The sequence below is a fragment of the Urocitellus parryii genome, chromosome 3 (genome assembly GCF_045843805.1).
Source record: "Urocitellus parryii isolate mUroPar1 chromosome 3, mUroPar1.hap1, whole genome shotgun sequence".
NCBI classification, from domain to species: domain Eukaryota; kingdom Metazoa; phylum Chordata; class Mammalia; order Rodentia; family Sciuridae; genus Urocitellus; species Urocitellus parryii.
The window spans coordinates 47,106,011-47,127,291 of NC_135533.1; the positions used below are offsets into that span (position 1 = coordinate 47,106,011).

General features: G+C 34.4%; 1 protein-coding gene across 4 annotated transcripts in view; it reads right to left on the reverse strand.

Annotated features, from left to right (window-relative positions):
• The window catches only part of Cadps2 (calcium dependent secretion activator 2), a 512,216-nt gene that overhangs the window by 155,339 nt on the left and 335,596 nt on the right, over positions 1-21,281 (reverse strand). For all 4 annotated transcript variants that reach the window (XM_026388720.2, XM_026388719.2, XM_026388718.2 and 1 more), the window contains exons 10-11: positions 9,259-9,367; positions 7,679-7,879 (exon numbers count right to left, since the gene is read on the reverse strand). In XM_026388720.2, coding sequence (XP_026244505.1) covers positions 7,679-7,879; positions 9,259-9,367 — 310 coding nt within the window. The remainder of the gene's footprint in view (positions 1-7,678; positions 7,880-9,258; positions 9,368-21,281) is intronic.

Sequence of the window (21,281 nt, forward strand, 5' to 3'; positions counted from 1 at the left end):
ATAAGCAGAAAATTAGCCTTCTGAAATGTAATTTATTGTCCTATGTTTAAAATTGTGCTGGTTTTAGGAGTTTGCCTATAACTGCATTTACCACTGTTCATACCTAATTATGTGTTTCTTTTAGCTCAGAATCAGAGAGCTTGAAAGCTTATATAAATTTAAAAGTGAGACAGAAAAGCAGACCCCACTTCGGTTTCCATATCACTCATGAAGCTTTTAATAGGAAGAATTTAATGTTTGGAAATTTTATGTAGGTTAGTATGCTCCTGTTTTATGTGTACAGGTTTCTTGTACACATAAAGACCGAATAGTAATGGTTGGTAAGTACATTGTTATTCACACTTCTTATTGACCCAAATGCTGTGTTAGCTTCTTCTGGCTAAATTGGTTAAACTGATCTATAAATGGATATATCTTTATTTCTTCAGTAAATAATAATCATAAGTTATATTTTTACATGATAACTGTAATCAGTAAAGATCTGTAATTGCAAATAGGCAAAGTAAAGCAACATAGAACATTTGTTGGAAGTAATATGTTCAAGGTATAGTAAGACTAATGCTTCCCTATGAAACATAAAATGTAATATATTAAATAGAACAGGAAAATAAGCTAATAAAATTAAATGTAAGTTTATAATCAAATTTAAGTATTTAAAAAGCATTTAGTCTGTTGTGGCTCAGTGGTAGAGAATTTGCCTAGCATAGTTGGATTCTCAGCACCACATATAAATAAATAAAATAAAGACCCAACAACAACTAAAAAAAAAAAAAGTTAAAAAAAACCCCACATTTAGTCCAGAAATCAAATAGATGGGTGCTATTCTGGTTCACTAATTTATTATTAGGAAGCCAAATACTATGTTATATTGTATTATGGAACACAAACACTGTAGTATATTACATACACAACTAAGAAATACATGGGGTATTTGGGATTGGAGTCAGGAAGGACAGTTTTTAAAAATCCTCTCATCTGGCAAAAGCAGTGTGCTATGTTTGAAGTGGGGAAATGGTTCAGCAGCATAATCCCCCATCCTATCTCCTTAGAATTTCTACTCATCCTGTGAGTCAAGAAAAAGGGAATAGAGTCACTGACCACAGAAATCTAGAAACATATATTGTCATCAGTATCCTAAAAAGATAATGTTGTCTTCTAATAAGTTAGATCTGATAAGTCTATTGTTTTGTTTTGATTAGACTTAAACATTCAATAGACTTAGTTTTAAAAACCAGCTTTTTAGGGCTGGGGTTGTAGTGCAGTGGTAGAGTGCTTGCCTAGCGCGTGCAAGGCACTGGGTTCAATCCTCAGTACCACATAGAAATAAATGAGTAAAATAAAGGTATTGTGTCTATCTACAACTAAAACCAAATGTTTTTTTTTTTAAACCCAGCTTTTTAAAAGTTATAAAATATAGACTTCAAAGAAAATTCAGGAAAAAGAAGAAATAAGTAGCAACTGTGCCTCCAATTAAACTCAACTGTGAATATTGTAGGTATAAAGCTACCTATTCTTTTTTTTAATATAGGCTTTTTTATGTAGTGAAAATAATTTCATACATATAATTTAGCATTTTTCTGCTTAACATATACTGACCATTTTTCACATGTAATTACAACTCCTGCATAACCTACCTTTATGTCTGATGTAGGTTGTTTCTATTTTTCTTTTGTTGTAAATAGACATTTTTATTATATAAGTGGTAAAGCTAACCGAGGCATTTTGGATTTGGCTAGAAAGTAGAAGACTGATACTATAAACAAGATCATGATCATCTTCAAACATTACATTATTAAAGAAACTGTAATACATTTAAGGAAAAAAAAAAGAAAAATATGAAAATTCTTACCTTTACCAGCTATAGGTCAGCAAAGAAATAAGAGAGCACATTTAAATGGGTTAGAAGCATAAATACATATTTGTGTAATTAGTCATTTTAGTTTTATGTTACTTTCTCAGCTTCTGCTGATGAGTCTAAAAGTTGTGCTTCTGAGAGATGAGAAGGAAAGAAGAAAAAGAAGAACATGGATGTCAAGACAGGGAGGAAAATACTAAGGTAAGACTAATTGTGGGCAATGAAGCTGATTCTCTCTGACAGGTCAGGGGCACTATTCTCTCATCTGATGTGGTATCTTTCTGCCTGCTTCTCTCTCTCTCTCTCTCTTTTTCCTTACTTTTATTAAGAATGATAAAACAGCAGGAGTCTGCTTTAACAGAAAGCTTTACTAGCAGCCTATAGATAGATAGAACTGTTGTTAATAGAACTGAAACTGACAATTTAGTTAGAACCAGCAAAATCCAGCTCCATGTAATCTGATCAACACTGTCTTGATAATAAATTCATATCAAATAGAAAAAAAATTTGTTATAAATAGGTTGCAAGTCTATTTGCACCGATTGATGACTTAGATCTTTTAATTAATTCTGTGTTGGCTAGCCATGGCCCTAAGGTTCTGTGCCGGTGGTTCTTAGTCACTTTTCTTGCCAGTTTGTGCAACTGTGGATGACCCCTGTGAGCTCAGCACATTTCTTGTCATTCCTTTCCCTCAGTGTGTTAAGAAAAAAATTCTTGAAAACAAGTGAATGAGGGTGAAACTTTAACAAAAGTAACTATCAAGTCACAGTAACTCAGTGGTTCTCAACTTGGAGTGGTTCTTATGAAACCTAGCCCCACCCCATGGAACATTTGGTAATGTCTAGAGATATTTTTACTTGTCTGACCTTTGGGGAGGGAGCATTCTACTGGCAAGTGGTGGGCAAAGGATGCTGCTAAATGTCCTACAATGTGCAAGATAGTGTTCATTCCACCCCCTTCCCCCAATTACCTGGCCCAAAGTGTTAACAATGTTGAGGTTGAAAAATTGCTTTAACTTGGAAAAACCCAATCTTTTTGTTTCGGTTCAAGGTAGTATATTTGAAAACATGTATATTCTCTGACCTGAAATGATTAAAAATTCAGGAATATATATATATATATATGTATTTTTTTTTTCCCCCTCAAAACAGTACACATTGGGCACAGCAGGCAACCCAGCAGCGGGGAGACTCCTGAGAGATGTCCAACAAATAAGGTGAGTCTTACAGTCAGGCCAGGTTGTAAGAACTTTTAGGGAGAGAACTTGTAGGCTGTGGCACAGGGCACAAAAACCCAGAAAGATCAGTGGCATCCTCCAGTTGAAAGATGAAGCTGACAATGCAAGAAAGACACTGCAGAGGAGGGAGCTGCCCAGTGGGAGGCCTCTGAAGGCCTGCAAGGATGCCTCCCAAGCATTCAGCTGAGTACTCATCAGCTCTATGTAGAAGCTGTTTGAGGCCAAGGAATGAATTCTTCTGAAGGATTAGAGAAGACAGTTCCTAAACCACACAAAGAGCCTGGAATACTGTCTGTTCCCAGTAGTCAAATTAAAAAGTCTCACTATTCATAGGGTGTCTATTAGAATATTTAGAAGGATCTTGGTCCAGAAGTGGGCAAAAGTAATTCTAGACTGGAAACAGCTTGATTCTCCCTAACAAAACAGCCTGAAAGGATGGAACTGTTTCCCTGTGTGTCTCAGAGCAAAGTTTCAGGACATTTGCATGAAGAAAATGACACCAAAGCACATCATCTACATCATAATCAAATTGCAAATAGGAAACATTTAAAGCAGCTTGAGGAAAAAAAGATATATGTACAGAGGAGCAAACCAGACAGTACATTTTCTTAGGTAAAGAAAATGCCAGCTAGAAGAAAGTTGAGCAAATCTTTAAAGTAATATAAATGACTTTTGACATGAAGGTAAAAATAAAGACTTTTTTCATGTATAAACAGGTTGAAAGAGTTAATTGCAAAATGAACTGCACTGTAAGGAAAATCAAAGGAAGTCCTTCACAAAGTAAAATATCTATACAAGAGGGAAATGTAAAGGACATAAAGTAGCCAAAATATCTTTGGAAAAAAAGAACATGGTCTAGAAAGCTTACATTATCTGACTGCAAGATTTACAAAATTAAAATAATCAAGAGAGTGCAATAATAGTATCAAGATAGACAAAATGACCAAAGAACAGGAAAGGAAAATCCTAAAATAAATTCTTATGTAGTCAGTTGAATGTTGACAAATGTGTAAGAGCAATTAAAAAAAGTGGTAGGTAGACTTTTCAACTCATTATGCTAGAACAACTGGGTATCTAAATAATATTTACGAACACTGACACACACCTCTCACCACACATAAAAATTAACTCAAATAGGTGTAAAACATAAAATTAAAAGAACTTTAACAGAAAGAACAATAAAATATCTTTGTGATGTTAGATTAGGAAAAGATTCTTGGTTATAACACCCAAGGCACATTTATTTAAAGAAATGACAAAATGGGACTTTATCAAAATTAAGAAGTTCTTTTGTTTGAAAAATACTATTTAAAAAATACAAAAAGACAAATCATGGAAGAGGAGAAAATGTTTTCCAATATCTGATAATATCTTGTATCCAGAAATAAAACTTCTCAAAATTCTAAGAAAATAACCCAACTGCAGAATAGGTTAAATATTTGAAAAGACATCTAACCAAAGAGACAAATGAACAAACAGTAAGTAAGCACATGAAAACAGCATTCCTCCAAATGGATAAGACTCAACTGTAATAAAAAGTAAGATGCAACAGCAGTAGATGTCTGAGGTCTTTAGAAATTAGCTTAACCAAAAATAAAAAAGAGCTCTAGGGAGAAAATATTACGATAAAAGGATTTAGAAAGTTTCAATAGATGAAGAGAGATTTCATACTTGTAAAAATAAATGTTACTTTGGTAAGAATCTGGAGGGAGTCTAAGTTTCTATCTCAGGGAGTGAGTAGGCAAAAAATTAAAAAGATGTGCACAACAGTGTGCTTGAACAATGAACACACCAATGAAGCCAGAATTAGACAGGCAGTCAGTATAGAAAGGTAAATTGAGTCAGGTAGGATCAAGGAGGCCAATTTAAGTCAGGGGAAGTTGGAGACTGCCCCTGAGGGATTGAAATGCCTTCAGAGCCCTTCCTCCACTCTTACCAAGATAACCTGCCCCTGCTCCAACCTGTTGCTAAGGTAACCTGTCCCAGGGATTGTCCCTCACTACAGGGAGTTATAAAAGTTTTTAATTATGCCTATGCCCTCGTCCTGTCCAGATCACTTCACCTTGGCCCCTCCAGCCCATCTGCTTCTCACCTTTGGGCCATCCCTTCTAAGCATCTCCTGGGTCTAGCCATGTATGCAGGAAGGAGAGAGATAAGGGAAAGAGAGCAAGAGAACAAAGGAAGCCTAAGACATTAAAAAAAAAAAAAAAAGGCAGAACACTCACACTTCTTGGGATACTAGGATACCAGCTATGGCTCCCTTCTCCTTCCTGGGAGAAGTCTGTTATCCCTTTTAAAATAAATCCTGCTTTATATGCTTGCCTCGGTGTGTTTCTAGAAATTTTGCTTTTGCTTCAGTGAAATATATTATATTTCTACATAAGAGGTAACCAGCAGTATCACCATTATTACAGAGTATGAAGTAATGACATATGACATTGACATTATATGCATTCATGGAAACATGGGTGAAATTTTTAAATGTAAAGCTGAATGGGAAAAGTAAAACAGAGTAAGGGAAATAATGCAATCCCATTTATGTGTCACTGAATATCCACATTAAAATACAACTTCTCAAGAAGACAAAGAAGACCTGTGAAGACCTGCAGCTCATGGGGAAAAGGACAGAGACTGTACCAACAAGTGGAAAACAATGAAGTTCTAAATATTCAGTTTTGTAGCTCAAGAATCAAAACCAGGAGGAATGAAGGTAGAGATCAGTCAGAGGGAGAAAAATGGTTTGGGGAAGAGATCTGACTAGAGTTTATGCTGTGATAGGTGTGAACAATTAAAAGAAAAGACATAGAGGGGAAAAAAAAGTTCAGGCTGAGTCCCCAAGGAGTCTCAAACCTTGATGCCCCATGCAGGCACAGCTCCAGAGACACGTTCAACCTGCCACTTTCAGTAAGGATAAGCAAATGCCTGAGTGAGTCTCCCAAGGTGTTTTTCATGCTAGAGTATTGCTAAAGAATACTCAACAAGTTACTCTCTGCATAACTGTGGCAAGAGCCCGATACCATGAAGTAAGTGAGTCAGAGGGGTCTGAAGTTGTGAATGGAGGACACAGACTGTGTCTTCATTACCAGATGTCATGGCAGGCCCATGGTTATGAGCAACACACAGCTACACACAATGGAATCTTGTCCTTTTGGCCCTTGTGGACTGAGAACAGTCTTGAACTAGATTCCACATTCATTGATATCACAGTGTTTTAAAATTCCTCTGGAACTCAATATGCTCTGCATGAAATGAAAGGAGAAGAGGGAAGGCAGAGATTTGCACTGATGGAATTTAAATCTGTGACTGAGTTACTCTGCATTGATGAGCATAAGTGCTTTGGCAACACGAGCACAAAAATTCATGGTATCTTCACTTGTGTAGAAATATAATACCTCTGCACGTCTTAGTTCTAATGGAAATTCTTACTGTTTCCCAAACTCTATATGTAGAATTGGGGGAGTTGGGAGGTTGAGAGAAAGGCAGAAGTGAAAATATATTCTATAATATGTTCCTTTTATGTTACTTTTAAAGATGACAATGCTGCAATTTTAAAGTTAGGATGAGAAAATTTTAAACCAATTTTAAAATCTCACCATTTAATGTTCCTAAATAGCCTTTACTATGATTTAAAACATGTGCCTCAAATTAAGATAAATTATTAATACAATATAAGATTTATTTTAAAAAATAAGGGGAAAGAACTCATATTACTTTTTTAATTATTTGGTCTAAAATGCCTTTAAGATGTTGAGATGTGATACTGAAGGATGTATAAGAAGAAAACAGAGTTGTTATTTGATGCATCAAAAGTAAAAGAAGAAAGTAAAGTAGTGCACATCAGGATATTAGTACCCTGGAAAGGAGGCTTGACGATAAAAAGCTACAACTTGAGCTTAAACAAACTGATTCATTCTAGAAGAAACGTGACAAGTTTTGTAAAGGAGTAAAAAATTAAAACACTTGGTTAAGTGATTATCAAAATGCCATGTTGGAAACTGCTTAAACCACCATTATGCAACTTGGTATTAATCACTAGTAAATTAAAATGAAAAACACAGGTCCTAGTGATTGAAATTAGCATAAAAAATGACATGATAATAAGGCATTTGGAAAAGGAAACTTGGGTTTTATGACTTTTTTATCATTTTACAATAGAAAAAACTTATTATTTTTGTGAGTTACTAAGAATAATTCTAGAAAGTGATTATTCATCATTCAATGGAATCATTGAATGGAATCATCATCAATGGAATCTGATCAATGCAAATTTCATTTTGCAACACATTTCCCTTTATTATGGGACACCTAAGTTAAAATACTTAATATGCTCTTGAGATTCCCAGAAACATTCCCAATGCTTGGTAAATCCATGATTGAAAAACACATGCATCATTTACTCTAGAATGACATGAAATTTTTATGTGAAAAATTAGACATCTGATTCCATGACTACTAATATGAACTATTTTTATTTAATTAAGAATCAGTTAATGGTGTAAACTATAATACTGAACAAATTTGCCTTAATTTTATATCTTATTAAGGTTATTAATTGATAATCAAATTATTTTTTTAACAAAACTTACAAAGCTGAGCATCTGCATGGAGAGTTCCTCCTTTAGGATTCAGCTTCTGGGCCTGGATTGCAGGAACAGGTTTATATGATTGACCTGTGGCCCTATACATGGCTTGAACCCATAATATTCTATCTTGTTCATCATCGCTGGCAAATATTACAGTATCTCCTTCTTTAACAGCATTGAAAAACATCCGACCACCCTGTAGGCCTGAGGAGGAAGAATAATATCATTAAAAATTTATTTCACTGGCAGATTTTAATGTACTGCACTGACTGGCCTCATGGATATGACTGAATTTGATATTAGCATCTCCATGCTTTAAATGATTTTTAATTGAGGATCAAATTCACAATCAAAGACTTAAAGGAAATATCAAAAAAGATTTTAGTTTCCATATCATCTCAGTAGTTAAAAATAGCTCTATCAAACAAATAGTCCATGACAGTATCGCATTCTGGAAGACATGCAAACATAACCTGCAGAAATGAAAATGTAATATGATATGCTAGAGAAGGCAGTTCTTCATGTTGGCATATTCACCTGTATATATGCACGGAATTTATGAGTTTAGCAGAAAAAAAATGTCAAAATTTTTACTTTATGTTGTATGGTATTTTATGCTTTTTTTTCCCCAAAAAAACTCATGGAGAGGAAGACATTGGAGAGGATGACATTTCCAAATGAACAACTTAGTGAATATGGCCACAGATTTCTGCTTCTTAATTTCTAATGAATTAATTTCTTAACTTCTCTCTATATTAATATTGATATATCAAGCATGCTATATTAATTTTTATAACAGCCTATTCATTCATGCACTATTTTTAAATATCAGGTATTCAGTACTAGGCCCAGTAAAGTTTAAAGGTTGGAATTAATAATGCCTTGGATTTTGGACTTTTTTGGGTTTTGGAATATTTGCATACACATAATGGGTTATCTTAGCAATACATGTCCCTGAGGGATGAGGTACAAGTCTAAACACAAATATCATTCAGGTTTCATACACACTTGATACACACAACCTGAAGGTAATTTTATATATTGACAATGTCCCTGCATTTTGACTATGATCTGCCACATAAAGTCAGGTATGGAATTTTCCACTTGTGATATTATGTTAGCAACTCAAAAATGTTTCAGATTTTGGAGCATTTTAGATTTCAGACTTTTACAATTAAGAGATGTTCAACTACATTAATGTGGAGGGAGGAATATAAGTACAAGAACCTGCTTTGGGGGAGGGAATTAGCAGACTATAATATACATTTGCCATTTTGTTACCTACTTCTATTGTAAGTTTTACTTTCCAGAAGTTTCCATACACATTGCTGATACTTTTCATGTGATTCTTCCATCACAGAAATTTTTACATATTTCATCCTTGTACTAATACAACAGAGATGATGAATTACATTGACTAGCCAAAAAGACATCATTTACATTTCAAAGTCTGGTCCAGTTACATAAATGAAATATGCAGCCTGTTCATCAAGTGGAGTTTGAAATGCAGAACAGACATAGGATAGTTGCAAAGATTCCGTGCATTCTGGCATGGCAGGGAAAGCGGCCCTACCTAGACTTACCTGGGTGAGGATCTGTGTAATCCACAGTGTATCCTTCAAGCTGCATCAGTTCTTGTGGTTCAGATTTCTTTTCTCTGTAACTGCACATTGCAAAGGTATACTGGCTAACCTGCTCGAGGAAAATGGAGTGTAGATTGGTCACAGGAAATGTACCAAACTTAAATCTTGGATTTTTCTTTACCAAAAGCCTCTTTTCCACATAAAACCATAACATGCTTAGAATTATCATATTTTACATTTTTTTTAAAACTCAGCTCAGAGATTAACATGTTTTTCATTTGTCAGCTTGCTGTTAGGTCTTCTGTTTGCTGTGATCAAGCATGTCCGTGGTCAATGATCCTCTGGCCAAGCTTGCTATTAACAGAAGCACCATAGAGAAATATTAATGGTAAACCTCAGACTGGAATTGCTAGGCTACATAAAGGTAAAAAAAGATTTCCTTACTTCAGGGTTTCTTATGGCTTTTAATATACTAAAATAAATTGTGAAGATCTAAGAGTGAGATATATTAGGAGTATTTCCAAAATTATATAATCATAGAATTACATTTTCAAGCATATCTTGCAAGTTTTACTGAAGTGAAAAAAACAAAACAAAGAAAAAAAAAAGCAAGACAAAAAGATCTCAATAAAAGTTGGAAATGTGGTTCCCATGTAACCAGACCCTCAGGAAGGGCAAGGGAGCGTGTTTTAGGCAGCCAGTCTCAACACTGTGAAGACCTGCTCTGCCTCTCTATTCCTCTCTTCTGGAGCTGGCTTCATTTCACCTCTGTGTCCCAGTTCATGTCATAAGGATTCTGTGGCCAAAGGCAGAAACCACCATCAGTTAGGTTTGGGTCAAGCGCTCACATATGTGGGCAAAGAATGTTGACTGCTATAAAGTCAGGCTCTTGGAAGTTTTCTCAAAATAGGAGGAGGAGGTGCTCTTCTCAGAAGGATACCAAGATGTTCTATGGAGTGAGAAGTATGTCAAGAGCAAAGTAACAACACACACAGGATTGAATGGAAAACGGTGGTTAGTGTGTGATATTCCCTTTATCCATATTTAAAAATAAAATGAAATTAAGAAAACATAAGAACATCTTTTCAATCCATGATGACATATTTGAGAGGATCTCAAAAGAAGCTTATTATGAAAAAAAAATAACATGGACTACATTAAGAAATTCTACATTAAGAAGGATACTATAGGAAAACAGAAAACACAAAGCCACAGGCTGAGAAGATGCACACAAGCTATAGATTCAATAAAAAATTGCTATTGGAGATATAAGGAAGTGTAAACCCACAAAGAAAATACAGAACACAGGATACAACCCTCAGCCAAAGATTACTGCTCTCTCTTTTATTTTCACTTCTGTTTTTTACATTCACTCTCTTTACCCTGGGTTAGTATGAGAGGTTGAAGTGGTGACATGGTATAATGTGGATATAATGTGGAGATTAAGTTTCTTTCTTTTTTTCTTTTTTTTTTTTTTTTTTTTTTTTTGTGGAGCTGGTGATTGAACCCAGGCCCTTGTACATGCTAGGCAAGCACTCCACCAACTGAGCTACATCTCCAGCCTCCCTCAGCATGGTTATTTTTTTTATTTTGTTTTCTGTACTGGGGATTGAACTCAGGGGCACTTCACCACTGTACCTTACATCCTCAGCCTTTTTTTTTTTTTTTTTGAGACAGTTCTCATTGCCAAGGCTGGCCTGGAACTTTCAATTATCCTGCCTCACCCTCCTGGGGTGTTGGGATTATAGGAATGAGCTACTGTGCACAGCAACTGTGATAATTTTAAAAGGATGACATATAATTTCTTGTTCCAAGAAGGGAAGAGCTGATCCTCCTCTTTTACAAAGTAAAAGATGTAGATTTTTGTGAAAATTTCTATGTGACAGATTGCTAAACTGCACAACAGAATTTGGATTTAAAACTTTAAGTTAACTTGACTATATTAGAGATATTGATGGGTTTGGCCAAAAATGAAAATGTTTGCTAATACATGGGATGACCACACAGAGAAATGCACATTCTCATAAGTGTTGTGGGAATGGAAATTGGTGTAGACTTTCAGGAAACACATCTGGAAATAGGAAATGCTTCATATATGAGTGTGGCTGGGCGACAGAACCCAGGGATTTAATCAAACAGCAACCTAGGTGCTGCTGTGAAAGTGTTGTGTACAGCTGACTTTAAGTAAAGGAGATTTAGATAAAGGACATTCTTGATATGTGGGTAAATCTCACACAATCAGTTAAAAGCCTTAAAACAAAAACAGGTTTCCTGAACACAGAAATTTTGCCTCAAGACTGCAGCATCAACTTCTGCCTCAGTTTCCAGCCTGCTGCCCTCTCTGGAGAACTCTGATACAGTAAGCAAAGCCTCACACTTACAAGGCATTCCTGTAATTCAGAAAATCTTCTTTGAATGTATCTAAAGGAAACAAATGAACAAATATATCCAAAGTAGTAAAAGATATATGTGCTGTGTATTCACTGCAGTGTCACAGGTAAGGAAAAAACTGGAAAACCAACAGACAGCCTGGTTAAAATACAATATGGTATGACTGCACAGTATAATACAATGAGCCGTTAAAAGACATGTGACAGGGCTGTGGCTGTGGGTATAGCTCCGTTGGTAGAGTGCTTGCCTCGCATGCACAAGGATCTGGGTTCAATCCCCAGCACCACAAATACATAAATAAATAAATAAAACATGTGACAGATATAGATGTTTCCTAACAGAACTATTACTAAGGTACATTATAACACATAAAGATCATGTTAAAAACAAAAATGTAGAGTGTGCTTTTATGGGTAAACATACACACAGAATTATGCATATTAAAATATTTACATCGATTATTATTGGGTGGTGTAATTTTTTTAAAAATTGTTAATCCCATTTAAAAATTTTTAGATTTTTTAAAAAAAAATCCCAGTGTTCTTTGAAATTTTTTCAAAAATTCTGTATGGCTTTTGTGCATGCGTGTGTGTGTGTGTGTGTGTGTGTGTAAAATAGAACAAAGTTACCACCATTGTGCAAATAAAAGCAACATTAAATTCTATTGGAAAAGAAGGAGGCCAATGCCTGTGCACTTGTGGTTCTTGCTACACTTGAGTTTTCCTTTTCTTCCTCTTCATTCATCTTACATACTGTCAATGGACTGTTTTTGCAGTTTAGATCTGAATGTGCCCCCCAAGCTCCTGTGTGGAAGGCTTGGCCCCCAATGGGGCAATGTTCAGAGGTAGGGCCTTTGGGAGACGACTGGATCATGAGGGCTCTGACCTCATCAGTAGATCAATCCATTTATGGATTCATGACCTACTGTGCTACTAGGAGGAGGTGGGAACTCTAGGAGATGGGGCCTTCATGGAGGAACTAGGTCCTTAGGGGAGGGACCTCAGGGTGTATTTTGACTCCAGCCCCTTCCTCTCTCTCTCTGGCTGTCATGAGGTGAGCAGCTCTGGTTCACCAAGTGCTCCTCGCCATAATATTTTGCTTCATCAGAGGACCAGAATCAATAGTTAAGTGACCATGGACTAAATTCTTTGAAACCATGAGCCAGAATTAATCCTGTCTTCTTTCAAGTTATTTTTCTCAGGTATTTTGTCACAGTGACAAAAAGCTGACTAACACAACTGCTGCTTACCTCTAAGGTGGTAAGTAGGTAAGAATAGTAGTAAACTTCTATTATTGATTCTAAAATGAAGCCCATTCTCTTATTTAAAAACACTAAGTTAAACCTGAGTCGCACTATTCTTTCATATCTATTTAACAGAGTATTATTTTACAAATATTATGAAGTGTTTCAAATACAAAGAATAGTACTCACCACCCAGTTTTGTTGAATGATACATATACACATGTAAGATACATATATCATATATATGCATCATATACATATTCAAGATTATAGATATGCTTTTATAAAAGGACACATAAAAATTTGATACCTACATGTGCCCACCCAAATATACTTCCTTCCCTCTTTCCTCAGAAGTAACAATCATACTGACTTTATTTATTATTTCTATAAATGTTTTAAAACTTTTATTATATATAGATGAATTGTTACATAAAATGCTTTTCATATCTTTTAAAGCTTTATATGAACAGATTGTACATATTTTTTCTGCAACTTATTCCTGCAAAGCTCCACATGTTTGTGACATTCAACCTCCTTGAAATATATCCATATGTCTCCAATATCCCAGTTCTAAAATTGCCATGCTTTATCCTATATCTTGTTGATGCCCTCCTTGTGCGGGTCTTATTTCTGGCATGCATGAATCTGCCACAGGACTGCAATGACAAGTTTCCCCCACTAGCTACAGCATATCCTCATCTCTACTGGATATTGCTTTCAAACTTAGACATACATTTTTGGTGTCTGAGATCTTTGGGTGTACCACATTTACCAATATGGCATTTAGAATTTTTTTATTTCATGCCCCTATTTGATAGGTAGGAATGGTATACTGCTGCTATTTGAGTTTACAATTTCCATAACTAATAAGGCTGAGAATTTCCTTTTATGATTTGAAATTTTCTTTTCTGTGACTTTCCTGATCATTTTGCTCATTTAAAAATATATAGTCTTGTCTACCATTTTTCACAATCAATTTTGCTAGAGTTTTATTCATTTTTTTAGTGCTTTCAAAGAACATCTTTGCTCTTTATTAACCCTTTATTAATCTTCATTTTGAAGAGTTACCTCTTACTTGATAGGTTTTTAAAAATTCACCTAGTTGCAAGTTTTTAGTATTTCTTCATTTTAAATATATCCATGTAAATTCATTTTAAGTTCATATTAACATTATTTCACAAGTCATGTGTAGCATTTTATTAGTTCAGTTCTAAATATTTCTCATGTTCATCATTTATTATATGTAAGCTATTTAAAAGTATGATTTTAGGTTTAAATTTGTGTTTATGTATTTGTCATGCGGTTTGAATTCTCTTGGGATCACAGTGATGCTGAATCTTGTATTTTTTGTGACCTGTTCCACTGCCTAGTACCTAGACTTAGAAATTTTTAAATTAATGTTCTATGTTTCTTAGAAAGATCTGGAACAGAATAATGTTGCCTAACACTTTCATTTAATATACTACTAAAAGTCTTGGCCTGAGCAATTCAATAAGAGAAAGAAAAGGGGTTTAGTCAGCTTTTTTGTCACTGTGACCAAAAGACGTGACAAGAACAACATAGAGGAGGAAAAGTTTGTGTTTGGCACATGGTTTCCGAGGTCTCAGTCCATAGATGGCTGATTACATTGCTCTGGGCTGGAGGTGAGGCAGAATATCAAGAGGGAAGGATGTGGAAAAGAAAAGCAGCTCAGTACATGGCAATCAGGAAGCCAAGAGTTCCATTCATCAGGGACATAGCCCCAGAGGCAGGCCCCCTGTGACCTACCTCTTCTAGCCACACCCTCCCTGTCTACAGTCATCACCCAGTTAATCCCTGTGAGTGGATTAATCCACCAATTAGGTTATAGCTCTCAATTCTAATCATTTCACTTCTGAATAGTCTTCATTGTCTCACACATGAACTTTTGGGGGGATAACTCATATCTAAATCATAATACAAATGGGAAATGAAGGAGTTAAATTATTCCTGCTTATCGATGACATATTATATGCAGAAAACCCCAAGCAGCCTACCAAAACACAGTTAAAACTAATAATTTATTAACCTATAGGATATAAAATCAACATACAAAAAATCAGTACAATTTCTATATGCTACTAATGACCTTGCTGAAAATAAAATCAAGAAAATAATCTTGCTTACAATAGTTACACTGCTTTTCTAACTGCATTACCTTGCTGTTGTTTCCTTGTTTTTGACTCAGTCTTTCATATATACACATATGTGTGTGTATGTGTGTGTGTGTATAAATAAACTGGCTTCTCCAGTTGAGTTTTGGGGCTGTCAAAGGATTAGTGGTTTTATTCTTGAATGAGAAAGTACTAAGAAGCAATAATGGGCAAGAAAATGAGTAAAAACAGGGCAAATATAAATAAATATTGATGATAAATAAGATACATTTTAACAACTCAACTTGTATTCTTAAATGCACGTGTTTGCACTTGCCATAAGTGACATTTCATTTCCAATGTAAAAACAGTACAAATATACGTGAAACAATATACAAGGGGCCAAATTTGTTCCCTTATTGAAGCAGTTGCTTTTGGGCTCCACTATGTGAGGTATGATTGTGACAGCCAAATGTAGGAATAACCCTTTCAAGATGCAGACACCTATGATATGACTGCTATCAGAAAAAGGAACCAAAATACTATGGAAATTTAGGAAAGGCAAAATTAAACAAAGAACCAAAAATAACACGGAAAACTTTAATTAGATAGTGAATATTCCTATTACAAAGGCATTTTTGAAAACATGCATGTAAGTGGACAGCTCTTTCTTTATTTCACATTACTATTTAGAGGAAAAGGGAAAATGAAATTCAAAAGAACTGAAAATTGATCAGAAAAAAATGGCAAGTAGTTTTGGAAAACAAATGGAACATAATAAAATGTGTAATTTCTTTATGAACCTAATTTACATATAGAAGATATATATATATATATTATATAATAGTATATTTGGGACTGGGTTATGACATTTCAGATTGACTTTCTGATAATATTATCTCAACATTCTACATGGTCTTCATTTAATCATCAAAAATTTACCAGTTGAGGGCTGGGGTTGTGGCTCAGTGGTAGAGCACTTGCTTAGCATGTGTGAGGCCCTGGGTTCAATCTTCAACACCACATTAAAAAAAAAAATGAAATAAAATAAAGTTTAAAAATGCATCTTTAAAAAATTATCAATTGAATAAAGGATTATTGTTAAATTTGATAGAGTTACAGGTTTCAGTTATGAGGTGAGGATTTAAAGGATATACATTTGGAAATTAGAAACTATAACATCTAGAGGAAACTAAAAACTGTGACACATAGAGGACTTAAATTTCACTAAATATTAAGGAATTAAACCAAGAATCAATCTTCATTGATTGTGACTGTGATTTTTAGCATTTAAATTGTTACTTTAAGCATTCACAGAGGAGGGATCTGACTTCCCAAGGTCCTCCAGATGGACATCATTCTCTTGAGTCTAGAACACAAGTGTCCTCATTCCAGTGGGTATTCCTTCTAATATAACACATTATTTTATAATTCTCATTCTGAAATTTCAAAATAGTATTTTAGTATTTCTTCATTTTAAATTTATCTATGTAAGTTAATTTTAAGTTCATATTAACATTATTTCACAAGTATGCATAGCATTTTATTATTAGTTCAGTTCTAAATAATTCTCATGTCATTATTATTAATTGTGAGCTATTTAAATAAAAAAGCCAATGACCTCTTTATTTTTTTGCAAAATTATTATTTAAGATGGCACCAAGTCTATAATTAAAAAAAAAACTACTAAGGCTGTTGGAGAGAAAAATTATTTGAATAGTAAATATATCAATGCATTTTTCCTTTATCGTTTCTCTTCTGTGAAGTATATATTCAATACATTTTAACATAAAACTATTCTATAAATTTTAAATATTTTTAGAAATGCCAACTGTATATTTTCTGAATCCTCACCCATATGAGGATATCATATCCTTCCAGTCTTTATCCATGAAAAACTTCTTAGATAAAAAATAAATTCTTTGGTCACATAATATGACATACACATATACACACACAAGGGCATTTAGATTCTATTGAGCATGTTCATGAGTGGTTTAATTGTTTTGTTTCAGAAATTGCATCCATCACAATTATTAAACTTATGATGAAAAGTTTGGGAATACCTGTAAGTTATATGAAATTATTTTGAGGGACAGATTAGCAACAGCTCAAAGACTAATGTTCTTTTAATTGGACATATTTGATCTTTTTCCTTAATGTTTCTTAGACATCTGAGAATGATTCCTCTGTTGTTTACTAATCAGATTGTTAAACTACTGAGCTTAGTTTCATGTGCAGCCTTTCTATAGTTCTCTGTGTTCTTATGGGTACTTTTCCTCTTTTTCACTTGTTTAGTCATTTGTGCATTTATTCATTCAATAAGTACTCACTGTGCATCTACAGAAAACTTTTTTTTTTTTTTGGCTTTGAGGTCTCATCAATGCTGAGACAGAAGAAAGTTAATTTCACAAATTGAGAATGGAGGAGGGAAATGAATCACAAATAAAGAGAGAATTTCAAGTAGCAAACTGTTTTGCAGAAAATAAACCAGAGTAAAGGGGACAGATGCTGACAGGCTACAAATGAGCTGAGGACTGTGGACTCTCCATGTCTCTGTCTTCTGTCTCTTTGCCTTATTTGGCTCTCTCCTCTTTCTTTCCACTACTCTTATGGGCTGCTTCTTTTTATGTCCTTATTGGTAAACTAAAAATATAGTGTTGAAGATGTTTGCTTGGATGAATATGTAAAAGAATGAGAAACTACGGCAGAGGAAAATGTGACAATACATCTATGTGTAGTTTTAGACACTACATTTGTCTAACAGATATTGCAATAAAATTATAAAAATCCTTATTCCCTTAAAAACAAAAAAGCTGATGACTCTCTAAAGTTATTCATATCAATTACTGATATCTTTATGCTGTCATGTGTTAAAGAATCCAGACTTTATATATATATATATATATATATATATAAACTCCTAAAATGCAAACATTTATTTCCCACTTGAGATGTAGACTTAAAAATAAGCTGTCAAATATATGTAATATAAGATGCTTAATGTTGCTTTTTTCTTAGCTTTAACTGGAAATTCAACTGAAGTTTTCATGCTTTATGCTAAACATTATATGTCCTGCTAACTTTGAGTAATAGCATTATATTTTAACATGATGAATATACAAATTTTCAAATATCAAGTTACAAAGTATTTAAAGGAGCTAAAACATAAAAAAATGAAATTCCAGGTTTAGAGGAATCCCCTCATGGCGATTTAAATGATTAAAACACTGTTAGTATTCCTTTTAATATCTTGTTTATTCTAATATCTCAAAAATTACAGAACAGACCCAGAATCTGTCAAAGGTAATTGGGCTGAGACATACATAGGAGGAGTACAGATGGAAGAGTAACAAAATACCAACGACCAACAAAGCTGTAATAATTAGGAAATGTGACCCGGGAAATAACTAAAAAAGTGCAGTTTGGCTTTTGGTATACACTGGTTCCAGAGCAACTAATCATTAATACTACCCTTTGACTCACTGATTTCTGACTTTCTTTCCATAAAATGATGCCACATTCCTTACTTCTTTGGATTCTGCTAGCACCCCAAGAAAACTCTTATTTGTTACCCATTTCTTTTACAGGGTCATGCTAAATCACATTCCCAAGGCTAATTATATAGGTGGACCCATAATGCAAATTCAGGAGAATCCTTTTGAATGATGACATCTTGTAGTAACTGCTAGTTAACAGCTATACACAGGGTGACCTGGAGAATCAGGACTCTGAAAGAACTGTCAGAGTCTGTGGGCACTAACATTTAAAATATGCTGTTGAAAGATGAGCTGCAGGCCCCTGCTCCCTGTGCTCCCATCCGAGGCAGTCTTGTAGCCTCCATTCTGCCTCGTCACCACATGCCAGAGAATTACACAGAAACAGGTGGTCTGACCCATTCCCATCTCATATTTGTTTTCACTTACAATCTTCCTTGTGTATTACTGAACAAAGCTTGTATAATTTACTATATTGAAATTGAAAATCCCTTCAACACAAGTACAGCAATGATAAACATTCAATAATATCCTTAACCCAATCCATTCTTAATAACATCATAAGGAATGGGCTTTTTGAGAATTGGGGGCTATGAATAGACTTTAATCTCAGTACAGCATTAAGTTGGGCTTCAGCATCACTACTTTTGGTAGGGCAACTTAAGATGAGGGGGGGCCCACGAGGGATCAACATCTGGTATAGGAAACCTCCCATTTTTTTCTCTGTTGTCAACCAGCTCAACACCTGTCCACGTCCACACGTGCGAGGGCTAACTATGAGATTTTAGAGACCACAGCATTCATGTTTGTATGTTATAGTACTTCTGTAGGGATCATGGTAACAGCTGGCAGCTTAGCAACTGCCACCATCTAATTTCAGTACAGATTAAGGTTTTAGAAATCCTGCACTGGAAATGTTCTTGGCAGAGGCCAAAGGTGCTGTTAGAGATATTAAAAAAAAAAAAATCTCAGAGCTTAATTTAATCAAATTAAATTGATTAAAATGAACATATATTCAAGATCTTGCTAGATTTGAGGGGAATATATATTTATCATTAACTGTCTTGACCAAATGGCATAAAAAAAGATTTAGCAATCCTTACACAAATTAAATAAAGGTATTTTTTTTTTTTAAAAAACAATGTTCAGATGATTTGCATTTATTTTATTTAATACATATTTAGCCAGTTTCTACTCATATGCCAGGCAGTACTCTTACAGACTAAAAGAAAAATAAGGTCCTTATATTCATGGAGGATATACTGAAGAAAGGATAAAGAGATTTTTTTAAAAAAGTATAACTAAAAAGACAATTCTAATAGGAGATAAATGTTCTTGAAAATATAATACAGGTCAGTGTGACAGGGAAGGAATTGGAAGGTATTTTATCTAAAACATAGGCTATACCCACGGATAATGTACCATAATGAATCCAGCTTATATACATAACTATAATGCACTAATTGAAATAATAATAATAATAACAATAACAACAACAACAAAAACAGGGACATCAGTGGAGTAGAGCAAGCAGATCTAGCAGAGGCAGGAAGGGAGAGAAAATGAAATGTACTTGGGAATGAGGAATGAGACTGATCAAATTATGTGCATATTAGGCAAATACTTTCTCAACAGGACCTCTAAAGCTCAGGAAATAATGCCAAGAATTAATAAATGAGACAGCATCAAATTAAAAGCTTCTGCACAACAAAGGAAAAAATTAGGAATATGAAGAAAGAATCCACAGAATGGGAGAAAATCTTTGCTTCTGACAGAAGATTAATATGCAGAATATAGAAAGAGATCAAAAACACCCCCAAATCAAATAACCCAATTAATAAATGGGCAAATGAATTCAACAGACACTTCTCAAAAGAATGCAACAAACAGATTTAAAAAATGCTCAACATCATTAATAATTAGGGAAATGCAAATCAAAATGGTACTGAGACTTTGTCTCATACCAGTCAAATGATAGCCATCAAGAATATAAATAATAATGAATGCTGGAGAAGATGTGGAGAAAAAAGAACACTTTCATACTGTTGGTGAGACTTTAAATTAGTATCACTGCTATGAAAATCAGTATAGAGGTTCCTCAAAAGACTAGGCATAGAACCACTGTATGACACAACTATAACACTTCTCAGTATTTACTCTGAAGAATTAAAGGCATCTCACTACAGGGATACATGCATACCCATGTTTACAGGAACACAATTTATAAGATCCAAACTGTGGAAACAGCCTAGGTGTTCATCAGTGGATGAACAGAAAAATAAAATTATGGCATTTGCAGGAAAATGGATGGAACTAGAGACCATCATGTTAAGTGATATAAGTCAAACTCAGAAGGTTAAGGGTCCTGTATTTTCTCTCATATGTGGAAGCTAGATAGGAAAAAGGGGGAAAAAAAGTGGGGTTGATCTCCTAAAAATCAAAGAAAGATCAGCACAGCCAAGGGACAAAAGGGTGGGAGGGATAGGGGGAGGGGAAATGCTGGGGTGTGTTACTGGTGAAATATTTTGCTATATTTTGTGCATGTGTGAATATGTAACAATAAATCCCATTAATATGTACAACTATAATACACCAATAAAATGAGGGAAATAATTATGTGCATGTATGAATATGGCATAACGAATCACATTATTAGGTATAATTATGATCTATCACTAGATAAAATAAATTGGGTGAATGGAAAAGGCACATTTGAAAAGTTAACATTTGAAATGATATCAGAATGGAAAGGCAGAATGAGCCAGTCATAGGGAAAAA